General features: G+C 42.4%; 1 protein-coding gene across 1 annotated transcript in view; it reads right to left on the bottom strand.

Annotated features, from left to right (window-relative positions):
• The window catches only part of SOS2 (SOS Ras/Rho guanine nucleotide exchange factor 2), a 61,636-nt gene that overhangs the window by 31,321 nt on the left and 13,335 nt on the right, over nucleotides 1–16,980 (bottom strand). The window contains exons 4-9 of the mRNA XM_060752839.2: nucleotides 13,884–14,048; nucleotides 11,870–12,073; nucleotides 9,672–9,815; nucleotides 7,122–7,232; nucleotides 5,723–5,821; nucleotides 2,845–2,972 (exon numbers count right to left, since the gene is read on the bottom strand). Coding sequence (XP_060608822.2) covers nucleotides 2,845–2,972; nucleotides 5,723–5,821; nucleotides 7,122–7,232; nucleotides 9,672–9,815; nucleotides 11,870–12,073; nucleotides 13,884–14,048 — 851 coding nt within the window. The remainder of the gene's footprint in view (nucleotides 1–2,844; nucleotides 2,973–5,722; nucleotides 5,822–7,121; nucleotides 7,233–9,671; nucleotides 9,816–11,869; nucleotides 12,074–13,883; nucleotides 14,049–16,980) is intronic.

Below are 16,980 nucleotides of genomic sequence, written 5' to 3'. Positions count from 1 at the left end.
AACATACCTGAGACGAAGGCGGGACCGAGAGCAGTGCCTCCCCGGACGATCTCAAGGTCCTTGATGGTTTTCTGATTATTTATTTATTTACTTCACTTGTATACCGCTCTTGTCAGCCATCAGGCGACTCAGAGCGGTTAACAACCAGTATCAGCAACATGGTACAAAAATCATTAGTCATTTAAAACAGTAATATCAATTAATTAGCATCAAAAACATCAATACAATACAGTAATACAACAATACAGCAAAACAACAATCCATCACGTCTCATCAATAGAATAAGCATCCGATCTCGTTGTCCATTAATCCATATTTCAGTAATCAATCAATTGCACTGTTTAGTTAAACGCCTGTTTGAAGAGCCAGGTCTTCACTCTCTTCCGGACTGCCAATAAGGAGGGGGCTGATCTAATGTCTGTAGGAAGGGCGTTCCACAGCCGGGGGGCCACTACTGAGAAGGCCCTGTCTCTCGTCTCCGCCAGGCGTGCTTGTGAGGCCGGCGGGACTGAGAGCAGGGCCTCCCCAGACGATCTTAACGTCCTTACCTGTTGGATTTTACCTTTCTTATTCCTTCTGGTGGTTCCCCCCTCCCCCCTTTTACATGTATTCTCTTCAACAAACTGTTTTACTAATGCTTTTGGATTCCTGGTTGGTGGTAAGGGCAAGGTGAACTCTGGCTGGGGTGCAACACAAGTAAGCTCATATGATGCCTATGCTTAAAGAGAATGCCTTTTTTAAACATTAAGGTGTAAAATCCTGTTGGGTTTCCGATGGCATTGCAATGCACTTTCCTATGCCACATGTATGGAGGAAAACGGTGGTAGCCACGAGGAAATGTAGTTCCCAGTTTTCAATTTTGTTACATCATCTTATTCACATATATGTTTAAAATGAGTATAGCTGTTATATGTTGTTAGCTGCTGATCATATGTTGTTATATGTTGATCACCTGGGAAGGAATCCCACTGGAGCATTGCAGCGCACCCAAATACTGGGAGTCACTCTGGACCATGCTCTTACCTACAAGAAGCATTGCCTGAACATCAAGCAAAAAGTGGGCGCTAGAAACAATATCATACGAAAGCTGACTGGCACAACCTGGGGATCACAACCAAACACAGTGAAGACATCTGCCCTTGCGCTGTGCTACTCTGCTGCTGAGTATGCATGCCCAGTGTGGAACACATCTCACCACGTTAAAACAGTGGATGTGGCTCTTAATGAGACATGCTGCATTATCACGGGGTGTCTGCGCCCTACACCACAGGAGAAATTACACTGCTTAGCCGGTATCGCACCACCTGACATCCGCCGGGAAGTGGCAGCCAATAGTGAAAGGACCAAGGCAGAGACATCTCCAGCTCATCCCCAGCACGTCAACGACTTAAATACAGACATAGTTTTCTAAGATCTACAGAGACACTCGCTGGAACACCTCAGCAAGCGAGAGTCCAAAAGTGGCAGGCTCAAACCCAGAACCTCAACCAATGGCTGAAACCAAATGAGCGACTCCCCCCTGGGCACACAGAGGACGGGGCGACTTGGAAGGCGCTGAACAGACTGCGCTCTGGCACCACGAGATGCAGAGCCAACCTTCAGAAATGGGGCTACAAAGTGGAATCCTCGACATGCGAGTGCGGAGAAGAGCAAACCACTGACCACCTGCTGCAATGCACCCTGAGCCCTGCCACATGCACAATGGAGGACCTTCTTGCGGCAACACCAGAGGCACTCCAAGTGGCCAGATATTGGTCAAAGGACATTTAATCAACTACCAAACTCACACATTTTGTATTTTCTCTGTTTGTTTGCTTTGTTCTGTTAAAAATGTAATATCATAGAATCATAGAATCAAAGAGTTGGAAGAGACCCCATGGGCCATCCAGTCCAACCCCATTCTGCCAAGAAGCAGGAATATTGCATTCAAATCACCCCTGACAGATGGCCATCCAGCCTCTGCTTAAAAGCTTCCAAAGAAGGAGCCTCCACCACACTCCGGGGCAGAGAGTTCCACTGCTGAACGGCTCTCACAGTCAGGAAGTTCTTCCTAATGTTCAGATGGAATCTCCTCTCTTGTAGTTTGAAGCCATTGTTCCGCGTCCTAGTCTCCAAGGAAGCAGAAAGGAAGCTTGCTCCCTCCTCCCTGTGGCTTCCTCTCACATATTTATACATGGCTATCATGTCTCCTCTCAGCCTTCTCTTCTTCAGGCTAAACATGCCCAGCTCCTTAAGCCGCTCCTCATAGGGCTTGTTCTCCACACCCTTGATCATTTTAGTCGCCCTCCTCTGGACACATTCCAGCTTGTCAATATCTCTCTTGAATTGTGGTGCCCAGAATTGGACACAATATAATTGACTGGCTGCCCTGACACGAGAAATAAAGCTGCACTGAGTCCCCATAGGGGAGTTAGCACAGGATACAATATTACACTTTATTATTGTTATTTCTCTAGGACCCCCTAGGTCCTTCAGTGTGAATTTATGGTTGATCTTTGACAGAGGTTCACCACAGAATCATGCTGGAGGGCTTAGAATGTCCTACAGAGGAGTTCTCTGATCAGAAATAATTCTTTTGCAGGGATCTTGCACTCCTAACCCCAGCAAATATGCAAGCCTTGTTGTCCTGCCCTCTTTTCACTACTGCCACAAGTTCTTTCACTATGATAGTCCTTGCTGCATAGCAAAGGGACCCAATGCATGAAATTGTGCTCACAGAATGAAGCAAAGGCCTTGGCTACAACTTCCCTTCTTGGTAGGCCCAAATGTTATCTAACTTGCTACTGCTTCTAAAAGCACCAAATTCTAGCCCATGTATCCAATGCTTTCGGCTGATTTTCTTACCCGGGCCGGCGTCGAGGTGAGTGTTTGTTGTATATACGTTCCATGCTACACTGGAGATTCAAGAGCGCTGTGATGGCTTGCTTCAGGCACTCACAATCTTCTTGGTCTTCACTACATTCTTGCAATTGCTGAAAGGACAAAGGCATGAGTTCCATCAGGCATGAGCTACTCCTGAGGCAAATAAAGAAGCACATAATATTCCAAGAGAGAGCCAGAGTAGTGTAATAACTAAGAGAGCTGGACTAGAATTCTGGAGGACAGGGTTTGCAGCTCTGCTCAGCCATGAAAATCCTTGGAGTGTTCACACTCTTTCAGCCTCAAAGGAAGGCAAGAGACTCTCTGCAATGTGAAGGAAACGCTGTGATAGGCTTGCCTCAGAGTTGCCACAAGTCAGAAATGACTTGAAGGCACGGAACAAGGTGGAAACGACATAGAACCAGCTGTGTGTCTGAGGCTGCAGATCAGGCATGTGCCAACTTGGACCCTCCAAGTTCAATTCCCACAATTCCTAACAGCCATTGAAGTCCAAAACACCTGGAGGGTCCAAGTTGGTGCAAGTTACACTCCAGGCCTGGAAACACCTATGACCACCGCACCACACAAGAGTCCAGGAATAGAAGCAAACAGTTTATTGTAGAAACATATAAAAATCAAGAATAAGAAAGGAAGATACATAATCAAAAAAAAAAAAAAGTTCAGCAACAAGGTTCAGCAAAAAAGGTTCAGCTTGGTGATAACCAAGCAATAACCCAAATATCTCATAAAGTTCAAGAGGTGACAAAGTCCAGGAACAGCCAGAAATCACAGATACAGCGTAAGTCCACAATCAAGAGGTATAACTAATAAAACATGAACAGGAGCACATGAACAGGAGCATAGAATACTTCCAGGATATTAAACCCAAAATCAAAGTTTGACTTGAACAAGGAACAAGAGAACTCAGGCCTAGCTTCTCACTCTAACACAGCACTGTCTGAACTGATCTTAAGAGAACAACTGGTTTAATAGACACCCATGAAATCATTTCGTTTCCCATGAATTTCCTTCACGGGTTTCCCATGAAATCTGTCATGTATCATGCTCCGCAGTTGATGGTGGTTGGTGGTGGCAGACCTAGCAGTTGGTGATGGAAGTGTTAATGTAAGTCTTAGTTCTAAAGGGTTGAATAATCTCTAAGTAAGTGTTTATGGGTGAAAGCAATTAAGGGTGGAGGCATGCAAGAGATAGGTTGCAGCTGAGTGTTCCTGGATATAAGGAGCTAACCTTGGGAATGATCTTTTGGAGAAAAATATTTGTCTTAACTTGGATGCTGCTGGTTTTCCTCCAGGTTTTTGGATTTTCGGCGTCCTGACCTGTCTCCTGAACTCTTGGAACCCTGAAACCTTGAATCTTTGGACTGGCTTTTGACTACGGTATAGACTCTTCATCCCTGGACTTTGCTCATTGAACTCTCAGCATTTGACCCCTGGACTGGATCCTTTGACTATGGTGTAGTGTTTGCTTAGTTCTAAAGGGTTGAATAATCTCTAAATAATGTTTTATGTTCTGTGGCTGAGCGCTATCTTTATGTTTTATATTTTGGACTATTAAAACAGCCACAAAGTAAGTGCCGTTTTAATTAAACTGTTTCATATAAACTGGGTGTTTGCTTGATTCACCTCTGCCTGGCATCATGACATAATCTCTCTGAATGACACAATCTATTTTCAGCTCTAATTTGTGAACGAAGACTTTTGTTGATCTCCATAGCTACAGGTGGATTCCCATGCAAGCCCTCTTTATCGCTGAGCTCTTCACTCAATTCCTTGTCTGCTGTTGCAACTTCTGACTCCCCTGACAGCCCTTGAGGCACTGCCCTGTCCAAGCCAACTTTCTTACAGAGGGAACCATAATTTTCCAGACCTGAATTTCCTACACTTGAGAGCCCATCGCTTTGTGCCATAGGAAAGCTCGCAATCCTCTCTAAATCATCCGTTAAACCATCAGCCTTTGGTGGCTGATATAAAACATTCACATGCCTGCTGTAGATCTTATTATTCAGCTCTGTAGTAAATATTTTTCTTTGACTATGACACTGTCTATCATATTACTTTCCTCAGTACCAGTTAACAGGCAGAAGAGTATGCCTATTTACACAATTATAGCTCTGAATAGAATGGCTAGAGTCATGTGGTTTTTGAAAATAAAATGTGGGTTGCTGTGAGTTTTTTTGGGCTGTTTTTTGGCCATGTTGCAGCAGCATTTTCTACTAACATTTCACTTGCATCTGTGGCAAGCATCCTCAGAGGTTCTGGTAGTATACACTCCACTTGTTTCACTATCAACAGAACCTCTGAAGAAAGAAGGTGGAACATTAGCAGAAAATGCCAGTGGAACATGGCCATAAAGCCCGGAAAATCACAGCAACCCAGTGATTCTGGCCATGAAAGCCTTCGATAACATATATAATGTGGTGCCCAATAAAGCAAGATCTCTGAGCAATTAAAATTACAGCTAATCTGCATGACATGTGAGGCTTGCAAATAAAAACAAAGCATCTTAACCTTTTTTGAACTGCAAACAGAAGAGGAACAAGTCCTACGGAAATGAACTAATGCAGCCGAGTATAATTTGAAGCAAGTTGTATTTATTTTGAGAGGGATTCTGTAGAGAAGGACTATCAAACTTCAGACCTCACTAAATAAGTTTGGACTCTTAGCCTTCTCTAATTTCCCTGGACACTTTGGACTCCACCTCACGACCCCAGCCCAAATAAACAGAAATGAGGCAAAAGGTGTGACACTCTTCCCTGCCCATCTATTTGGTAAAGTTCCAAACTCCTACTTAAGTTTGAACGATTCCCTTGAGTTCTGCTTTATTCTGAAGAGCATCTGTTTACCTGTAATACTTCAAAGTAGTGCAAACAGTGGTATACGGGAACCAACATCAGGCGTGGGAGGACATACTGAACTGCTTCTTTAAAGCCATCAGCAATCGACTGGAGGAGAAAGAAAGACTTATTTCAGCGGTTGCCATTTGAAAGATGGGAAAGAACACAAGCAACATTCAAAATTGTACCAATTTTATAACCAAGTTGCTTCCTGTGGGACAGACTCAAAACAGCAGGTTTTTCAAGATGACTTTCAGAGTGGTACAATGGGCAAAGTACGTCAAGGTATTTTTCTGAACATCTGAACCAGTTAAAACTGAACATTTGACACTCTTTGTGATATTATACATTTTTCTCAGGAGGAGGCGGTGGTTCACAGTATCATAGGCTGCTGACAGGTCTATGAAGACAGCTCCTGTGATGTATAATATCACAAAATGTATAATATCACAAAGGACGACCACCTCACCCACCTCATAGGAAACCTGCTACAAAACAGGAGCTTTTTTGTTGAGTTCCAGGGCCAGAGAAGCAGATGGCGGAAACAGAAGAACGGCCTGCCTCAGGGGAGCGTGCTTGCTCCATCCATGTTCAACATCTACACAAATGACCAGCCACTGCCAGAAGGGACAGAGAGTTTCATCTATGCTGATGACCGTGCCATTACTGCTCAAGCAGGGAGATTTGAGATGGTAGAACAGAAGCTTTCTGAAGCTCTAGGTGCTCTTACTGCCTATTACATGGAAAACCAGCTGATCCCCAACCCATCTAAAACACAGACATGTGCCTTTCATCTCAAGAACAGAGAAGCATCCCGAGCTCTGAAGATCACCTGGGAAGGAATCCCACTGGAGCATTGCAGCACGCCCAAATACCTGGGAGTCACTCTGGACCGTGCTCTTACCTACAAGAAGCACTGCCTGAACAACAAGCAAAAAGTGGGTGCTAGAAACAATATCATACGAAAGCTGACTGGCACAACCTGGGGATCACAACCAGACACAGTGAAGACATCTGCCCTTGCACTGTGCTACTCTGCTGCTGAGTACGCATGCCCAGTGTGGAACACATCTCACCACACTAAAACAGTAGATGTGGCTCTTAATGAGACATGCTGCATTATCACGGGGTGTCTGCATCCTAAACCACTGGAGAAATTACACTGCCAAACTGTTGCCCTGACTTGCCTTCGGGTTGAGAAAGGCGGGATAAAAATATTGTAAATAAATAAATAAATAAAAACAACAAGCAATGTTGGCCTCCGAAGAAAGCTCCCCAAGTTTCACACATCCAACAAACCCCTTCTCAAGTTCTTACTTGGTGCCTTGTCACTTCTGATTCAGGAAAATGTGTCCCTGCCATTCCTGCCCACACGTCTAAATACACACAAACATACACATATACTCACCTGGAAATGTAAAGCCACGGCAGGTTTGGCCATCAAATGATTAAAATGTTCATGATATTGCGGAGAAAGGATGTCCTGGGACAAGGTTTCATATGGGTCAAAGGCCTGTTCCTAGGAAAGGAGGGCAAATATTCCAGGTTAACTTGCACCTTGGCTGAAAGGAACGATACCTTTATATCCTGGGATGGGGCAACTTAGAATAAGTCAACGCGTATACAACTAATAGGGTACCGATTGGATTCTGATCTCGTGAAGGTTGGCACAGCTTGAATAATGTCAACATGATCTAAGGCAGACAGGACAGCCTGCTGGATAGATGATTTTACTTTGCTAAAAGGAATACTGGCCAGGCTTCTCAAAGTACTGGGCACCACACAAACAATTTCAAAGAATCAGACCTTTCCCATAATTTGTATATGATTCAGGTGACGGTTCGATTCAAACATAAGATAAGGTTGAGAGATCCCTCATCCCTCAGTGTCCAAGTTGCTCCACCTTGTGTGACTGTGGAGCAGAACAGACAACTCCGCATCTGTATGCGTGTCTTCAGTGTCCTGCCACATGTACAGAGGAAGAATTTTTGAGGCTACAGACAATGAGGTTGCTGTTGCCCGTTTTGGTCAAAATATATTCTATTCTATTTTTATCAGTTTTATACTAATTTATGCAATGCTTTTGATACAAAATAAATAAATAAATGTCCAAGAATTCTTTTGTTTCCCATAACATAATCAGATTGCTGGCTGTAAAAACTCCAGAGGTTTTTCTGGCTCAAGTTATTAATGCACCCAGTTAGTGAAAAAAAGGAACTGAAAGAAGGGACTCTTGGGTGCAAGGAGAGGAAAAGCTTGCAAGTGCATTCCCAGTCACCAAACCCAGTCACCAAACTGCGGTTTGCTTTTAATTCGCAACAGAGCCAAGAGCCAAACTTATGTCCTTTGCTAACATTGTGTAGACATACAATAATAATAATAATAATAATAGTAATATAACGTATTATTTATATTCACTGTTCAGCAGTGAATAGGCGACTCCACTTTTCTGCTGAATATTATCTTTGATTAATACTGTATCTGTGAATGTTTCACCTTGTCTCCTGTGCTATTCTAATAATAAAATACAATGTAATATAATATAATATATTGTATATACATATATTTATAATATTATAATGTAATGCAATATAATACTAATAATATATTATAATTATATATTTATATTACATGTAATTTTACTAATAATATTACAATGTAATGGTATAGTACAACAAAGTAATATTTAATACTGATATTCTACTATGCAAATAATATAATATATTGTATGCTAGCTGTACCCGCCACGTGTTGCTGTGGTCAGACATTTAAACAGAATTAAATATAACCAGTATTTTAAAAAATCGCAGTTAAAGACCATTAAAACATAGGTTTTTTAAATCCTTGTGTGTTATTGTTGATATGCGAGTTATATTAATTGTAGAGGGCGACTAAAATGATCAAGGGTCTGGAGAACAAGCCCTATGAGGAGCGGCTTAAGGAGCTGGGCATGTTTAGCCTGAAGAAGAGAAGGCTGAGAGGAGATATGATAGCCATGTATAAATATGTGAGAGGAAGCCACAGGGAGGAGGGAGCAAGCTTGTTTTCTGCTTCCTTGGAGACTAGGACGCAATGGAACAATGGCTTCAAACTACAAGAGAGGAGATTCCATCTGAACACGAGGAAGAACTTCCTGACTGTGAGAGCCGTTCAGCAGTGGAACTCTCTGCCCCGGAGTGTGGTGGAGGCTCCTTCTTTGGAAGCTTTTAAACAGAAGCTGGATGGCCATCTGTCAGGGGTGATTTGAATGCAACATTCCTGCTTTTTAGCAGGGGGTTGGACTGGATGGCCCATGAGGTCTCTTCCAAGTCTTTGATTCTATGATTGTTTTTGCTTATTGCATTTTGTTTTACTGATGTGTTGTCGGGCTTGGCCTTATGGAAGCCGCTTCGATTCCCCTTGGGGAAATGGTGGCGGGGTGTAAATAAAGTTTTATTACTATTATTTTTAACTGCTGTTTTTAAACTGGTTTTAATTTTTGAACAATTTAATTATATGTTTTACCTTTTGTCTTTGATTTTTAGCAATGCCTGTGTTGTATATCGTTGTTCACTATGTGTAAAGGTGTTCAATGTTTGCCTCATATGTATATGAGTCCCTCCGGGGAGATAAAAGCTGAATATAAATAAAGTGTATTATTATTGTTATTGTTATTATTATTATTATTATTATTATTATTATTATATTTTGAGAGACAGAAATGTTTGTAATTAAGTATTTTGTAATTAACTTGACCAACTTTGGCTACTATTTACTATTACAGGTGGATTTTTTTTTACAGGAATCATTATTTGTTCTGATGCAGACAGCAAAATGTCTAGGGACATCCATAAACATGTACATTGCTCAATCCTGGGGGAAAGTGGGGTTTAAATAAATATAATAATACATGCATAGATACTCTAGCGCAGCTTCTACCTGAGGAGAGAATACAAGCTGAGCAGCTTTGCCAACTTACCTCTGCGAGATCCTCAAAACAGCTGCCAACCAGCGGGTGAGGGCTGCTCTCATCGGTCATTTCCACCGTGTCCTCGATTAACCCCAAGAGCTTCACTGTCAGCTCATGGATATCTGTGATGTTGCTAAAAATCATGTCAATGTCCTGAAGGAAAAACATATTTTGAATACAGCTCTGTTTTGCTCCACCACATTTTCAACATTCAGCAACTTTATTAAAAACTAGCTGTACCCGCCAAGTGTTATTGTGGCCAACCTTCCCTCCCTCTTTCTCTCCTTTCTTTTTCCCTTCCCTTCCTTGCTTCCTTCCTTCCCTTTTTTCTGTCCTTCTCTCCTTCCTTCCTTCTCTTCCTCTTCCCTTCCTTCCCCCCTTTTCTTTCCTTTCCTCTTTCTCCCCATCCTTCCATCTCTACCTATTCTTGGACTGCAATTCCCAGCAGTCCTCCTAATCCATCTACCTACCTAGCTACCTCTATCTAATCTATCTATCTTCTTTATCTGGAGGATTGCTGGGAGTTGCAGTCCAGGAATAGGAAACCAGAAATATGCTGGGATTGGGATGCTCTCAAAAAAATCCAAGAAGAAAACTTGAAGCTTGGAAGCAGTGCATTTGGATCATCCTCCTCTTCTAATGGGCCTGGTCTAGGGGATGCTGGGATCTGTAGTCCGGAAGAGAGTGTGGATATGCTATTGTGTTTTGTTTGCCAGGGGAGTCATCTTTGCGCATGCGTTGTAGTGTCTTTTTGCAATTTTTGGGTTTTTAAGTCCCTTCCGCTGTGTTTTTCGGTGTTTTTATGAGTGATGGCCACTCGTTGGCCTGAGAGGCGTCTTGTGTCCAAATTTGGTGTCAATTCGTCCAGTGGTTTGTGAGTTATGTTAATTCCACAAACAAACATTACATATTTATTTATATAGATTCTACAAGGCCCTTAAATCAAATGAGAAGGAAGACTGAAGAAAACACAAGTAGGTGCAAGGTAACTGCAACTCTTTTTTCTACTTTCCAGTTCCAAGCACAATTCAAAGTGCTGGTTTTGACCTATAAAACCCTATACGGCTCCGGCCCAGCATACCTGTCCAAACGTATCTCCTTCTATGTCCCACCTCGGAGTTTAAGATCTTCTGAGGAGGCCCTGCTCTCAGCCCCGCCTCTATCACAAGTGAGGCTGGTAGGGACGAGGGACAGGGCCTTCTCAGTGGTGGCCCCTCACCTGTGGAACTCACTCCCTGGGGAAATTAGGTCATCAACATCCCTCCTCTCCTTCAGAAGGAAGCTGAAAACATGGATATGGAACCAGGCCTTTGGGTAATCTGGCAGACTGACAAGGTAATGACGACCAGAATTTTGGGAAGGACTACGGCAATGCTGAATGGACTTACGGATTTTAGAACTCGGTGAACGTTGGCCACTAGATTGGCTTCTTAGTTGTTATTGTATTAATTGACTGTTTTAACTATTGTGGTTATTGTTGTTATGTATTTTATCTGTTGATTTGTTGGCATCGAATTGTGCCAGTTGTAAGCCGCCCTGAGTCCCCCCTCGGGGGTTGAGAAGGGTGGGGTAGAAGTGCTCGAAATAAATAAATAAGTAAATAAATACTTCCCTCTCTGCCAATCTAGGTGTTTCCAGATAGAATCCCATTGAGTTTTGGTGCATTTTTGTTTCATAAAAAAGTGAGTGGAGGGGGAAGGTGTTTCACTAAGGAACACATCTTTTTCTCAAGGCTCTTGCAAAACATGGCCATGTTCCGCACTAAATAAAAGCACCTTTGGGAAGCAACACATATCTTGTCTCTTAAGGAAAAAAGGGTGCATTATGATTCAGAGTTGATTACACTGCTGGGAGTTCATTGTGGTTTTCACACATTAATTTTTAATCAGTATTTTTAGTGTTTTTCAGAATGATGTGAGTCACTCTGGTCACAACTTTGGATGTAAGAAGAAGAAAAACATTCCTTAATTTTATTGTAAACCATTTCCTAACAGCAATGAACGCAGGTGGCCACATGGCTCTGCTAGGAAGTCAGTACTGCAAATACAGAAATTCTCTCCCCCTTATAAACAAGCTTCCACTCCAAGACTGCAGACCCTCTTTTTGTTCTTTAGAGAAAAGATTTTGGGAAGAGGATGCTTCCATTTTTTCCCCCTCCTCTGCAAATGTTTTGAACCCAAAATAGTCTTAGGAGAAAGATGACTTACATTTGGCGTGAATAATTTCCTGTTGGACATAAATGCTTCTCGAAATACTTTAATGATCAGGTTCAGCTCCCGCAGATACTGTCTTTCGTCGGCGATCTCGCTCCGGACGAGGTCGTAGTAATTGAGTTCCCCAGAAGAAGAGGGCTCTTCCTCACAGAGAGAAACCAAGCCGATGTCATCCTGATCAAACATATCCATCAACACCTAAGAAGGAGGAAGGCATTTGATATAAACAATCGAATCTATATAAATAAAAATGTAATGTTCATTTGTGGGATTAACAGAACTCAAAAACCGCTGGGGGAATTGACACCCAATTTGGACATGATACACCTAACAACCCAATGTATGTCCTGCATTCAAAAAAATCAAAGAAAACAAAAAGCAGAAATGACTTCTAAACTGCATGTCCACAAAGGAGAAACCTCCATGCCCACAAGAAGACCCATGGCCATGCCCCCTCCTCCTCGCGGGGGAAACAGCCATTCGTTAAAGCATGAGGAGGCAGGCGCGTGTGCATGCCCCCCCCCACACACAAGCGAGAGTGGGCACCATGGGAGTGGAGGGGGAGGCTTGCCGCATGGAGCCCCTTCTCTTTCCCTGCTATGTCAGGAGGACGGTCTCCTCCTCCTCCTCCTCTCCCTTTTGGAAGAGGAAGGGGTGGATGAGTGGCAGCGGCAGCAGTGGAGCCCCCAAGCATGGAAGAAAGGGAGGAGGAGGAGAAGGCGAGGAAGGTCAACGCTGCTTGAGTGAAGGACCTTCCTTCTCTCCCTCACTCCCTTTCCTCCCTCCCTCCCTTTTTTTCCTTTTCTTCCTTGCTTACCCTTCCTTTCCTTCCCCCTCCTTCCTTCCTGTCCCTCCCTCCCTCCTTCCCTTCCTTTTCCTTCCTTTCCTTCTTTCCCTCCTTCCTTCCTTTCCTTCCTCCCTACCTCCCTTCCTTTCTTCCTTCTCTCCCTTTTGTCATTTCCTTCCCCTTCATTTCCTTCCCTCCCTCCTTTCTTCACCCCCTCCTTCCTGTCCCTCCCTCCTTCCTTCCCTTCCTTCTCCTTCCTTTTCTTCTTTCCCTCCTTCCCTTCCTTCCTGTCCCTCCTTCCTTCTTTCTTTCCTCCCTCCCTTCCTTTCCTCCTTCTTTCCCTTTCGTCATTTCCTTCCCCTTCATTTCCTTCCCTCCCTCCTTCACCCCCCTCCTTCCTTTCCCTCCCTCCTTCCTTCCTTCCTGTCCCTCCTTCTTTTCCTTCCTTCCCTTCTTTCCCTCCTTCCCTCCCTTTTTCCTTCCTTCCTGTTCCTCCTTCCTTCCTTCCTTTCTATGTTAAGATATAAATACAATATTAAATGGAAGGGACACTCAAGAAGTAACAAGAGAAGGAGGGAAAGAGGGAAGGAAGGAAGGAGGGAAAGGGGGAAGGAAGGAAGGAGAAAATGAAAGAAAGAAGGAAGGAAAGAAAGGTAGAGAAGCAAGGAAGGAGAGAAAGAAATAAAAAGTGAAAGGAAAAAGAGAGGGAAGGAAGGAGAGAAGGAACGAAAGATAGAAAAGAAAGAAAGGAAGGAAGGAAGGAAGGAAGGAGAGAAAGAGGGATGTAACCAAAGAGCAAAGAAAGGGAGGAAAGAAACAGGTATGGAAAAAAGAAGAGAAATAGGAAGGGAAAAAGAAAGAGGAAAGGAAAGAAAGAGGGAAAGAAGGAGAGAAAGGGGGAGGGAAGGTTGGCCACAGCAACGCGTGGCGGGTACAGCTAGTGTTTCATGATAAAATGTGAAATCACTGCTTAAAATAAAAGCAAGGAACTGAACAGTATTGCAGCTTACACTCTGTAAGGAAAAGGATTTATACCGCCATTGGGAAGACTCTGATGATTCAGACGTGTGGGCTGACGGCTTACATAGAAATGAAATAAGGCATTGTAAACAATGGCCAGGCAGTAGTCATGAAGCAAATTAGCAGCGCGCACACACACAAACGGTGCCTCTGGCTGCATCTGAAGCATTGGCAGGCCGTCCAGAGGGCTCAGCACCTCACCTTGTCAGCACACATGGACACTTTAATGTCCTGTTGGGAAATCTCAAAGTGCCGTATGTTGAAGACATAATTGCCAGCCAGTTTTAAGATGTCAGCAGAGATATATTCCAGGACTGCCACGATGTAAAGGGACACTTGATAATCTATTTTATAGCCAAGAACTTCCTGAAAGTTAGAACAAAAACAACACATGAGCAGTCACATTTATTCCACTTGTATTTGACCTCAGATAACTGTTGTGTTATATTACATTATGTTTCTAATGTATTACATATTAATTGATATGACTTTTTATCTATTATACTTGCCGCATTTAAGCAAAAAGTGGGTGCTAGAAACAATATCATACGAAAGCTGACTGGCACAACCTGGGGATCACAACCAGATACAGTGAAGACATCTGCCCTTGCGCTGTGCTACTCCGCTGCTGAGTATGCATGCCCAGTGTGGAACACATCTCACCACACTAAAACAGTGGATGTGGCTCTTAATGAGACATGCCACATTATCACGGGGTGTCTACGCCCTACACCACTGCAGAAATTACACTGTCTAGCCGGTATCGCACCACCTGACATCCGCCGGGAAGTGGCAGCCAATAGTGAAAGGACCAAGGCAGAGACATCTCCAGCTCATCCCCTGTTTGGGTATCAGCCAGCACGTCAACGACTTAAATCCAGACATAGTTTTCTAAGATCTACAGAGACACTCGCTGAAACACCTCAGCAAGTGAGAGTCCAAAAGTGGCAGGCTCAAACCCAGAACCTCAACCAATGGCTGATACCAAATGAGAGACTCCCCCCTGGGCACACAGAGGACTGGGCGACTTGGAAGGCGCTCTGGCACCACGAGATGCAGAGACAACCTTCAGAAATGGGGCTACAAAGTGGAATCCTCGACATGCGAGTGTGGAGAGGAGCAAACCACTGACCACCTGCTGCAATGCAACCTGAGCCCAGCCACATGCACAATGGAGGACCTTCTTGCAGCAACACCAGAAGCACTCCAAGTGACCAGATACTGGTCAAAGGACATTTAATCAACTACCAAACTCACAAATTTTGTATTTTGTCTGTTTGTTTGCTTTGTTCTGTTAGAAATGTAATATAATTGACTGGCTGCCCCGACACGAGAAATAAATAACCGCATTTAGTTTCACCCTTGGTTTTGGTTGAGTATATTGAGTTTATTTCATTTTATGTTTCTGCCTTGATTGACTATTTGTTTTGGTTATTTAATTTTTGCCATTTTTTTTTGTAAACCACCCTGATTCCCTCCAGAGAGAGAGGGCATGTCATAAATAAAATTATTATTGTTGTTGTTGTTGACCAAAAGGAAATGGAGGTGGCAGTGGCGCAGACTCTAAGAATGGCAATTATGAGGGAAAGGGGCCAAGCATGAATACTAGCAGTTCGAAAACAGTAATGTGAGTAGATAAATGGGTACTGCTTTGGCGGGGAGGTAATAAAAGGCGCCCATGCGGACATGCTGGTGAGTCAATCGGGAGTGTTGAAAGACAACAAAGCTCCTCGGCATGGAAGGTGCAGCAACAGCACCCCCTGGTGGCTGGAGTTGAGCACAGCCTCCAGGTGCCTGAGATGGAAAACGATGGGAAGCCTTTACCTCTGTTTATTTACAATCTGTCTTTGTATACCGTATATAGTCGAGTATAAGCCGACCCGAATATAAGCCAAGACACCTAATTTGACCTCAAAAAACTAGGAAAATGTATTGACTCAAGTATAAGCCGAGGGTGGGAAATGCATCTGCGAATGGTAAATTTCAAAATAAAAATAGATACCAATAAAATTATATTAATTGAGGCATCAGTAGGTGAAATGTTTTTAATATTTACATGAAGCTGTAATTTAAAAGACTTTCCAATTCTGATTAAACCATCATTCTAACCTTCTTCAATGTAAATGTACCTACGTATCCTTCCAATAATAATAATAATAGAGTAAAATAATAAATATAATAACAATACTAAGTAGAGTAAAATAATAAATGCAATAATAGAGTAAAATAATTAACAATAACAATAACAATAGAGCATAATAATAATAATAATAATAATAAATAGAGTAAAATAATAAATGCAATAAAAATAATAATAGAGTAAAATAATGTAAGTCCAATAATAATAATAATAATAAATCTAATAAAAATAATACTAATCTATATATATAAAAATGTCGTTAGTTTGTGGGAGAAACATAACTCAGAAACTACTGGGCAAATGAACACGAAATTTTGACACAATACACCTAACTGTCCAATGAGTGTCCATCATTCCTAAAAACACTACCCCCCCCCCAGCGGAATCGACTTAAAAACTCAAAAAATACCCCCATATACATATACACATACAATCATATACATATACACATGCACACACACATACAGACACACGCATACAAAAGCGCACACAAATATACACATACATACACACAAATATACATATATACAAACATATACACATGCACACATACATACACACACACATATATATGTATACACATGCACACAAATATAAATATACAGATACATGCACATATATGCATATAGACAAGCACACACATATACACAATATACATATACACATATAAACACAAAATACATACACATGTATACAGATATACAGACATATGCACACACATACATACACCCACCCACACACACATATATATGCAAACACACATATATACACATATACACAAATATATACCCACAGAGAACACATATACACATACTGAGTCACAGCAACGCGTGGCAGGGGATGGCTAGTTACAGAGTAAAATAATAAATAACATTGACTCGATTATAAGCCGAGGGGGGCTTTTTCAGCCTAAAAAGGGGGCTGAAAAACTAGGCTTATACTCGAGTATATACAGTAATTGGCTATTGAATGTTTGCTGTCTATGTGTACTATAATCCACCCTGAGTCCCCTTGGGGAGATAAGGCAGAATATAAATAAAGTATAACAACAACAACAACAACAACTACTACTACTATTTTATTTTTGTATCCCGCCACTATCTCCCTGAAGGGACTTGGGGTGGCTTACATGGGGATAAAATATACACAATACAAATC

The sequence above is a fragment of the Anolis sagrei genome, chromosome 1, assembly GCF_037176765.1.
Source record: "Anolis sagrei isolate rAnoSag1 chromosome 1, rAnoSag1.mat, whole genome shotgun sequence".
In the NCBI taxonomy this organism is placed as follows: Eukaryota; Metazoa; Chordata; class Lepidosauria; order Squamata; family Dactyloidae; genus Anolis; species Anolis sagrei.
This window is presented reverse-complemented; position numbering and strand designations above follow the sequence as displayed.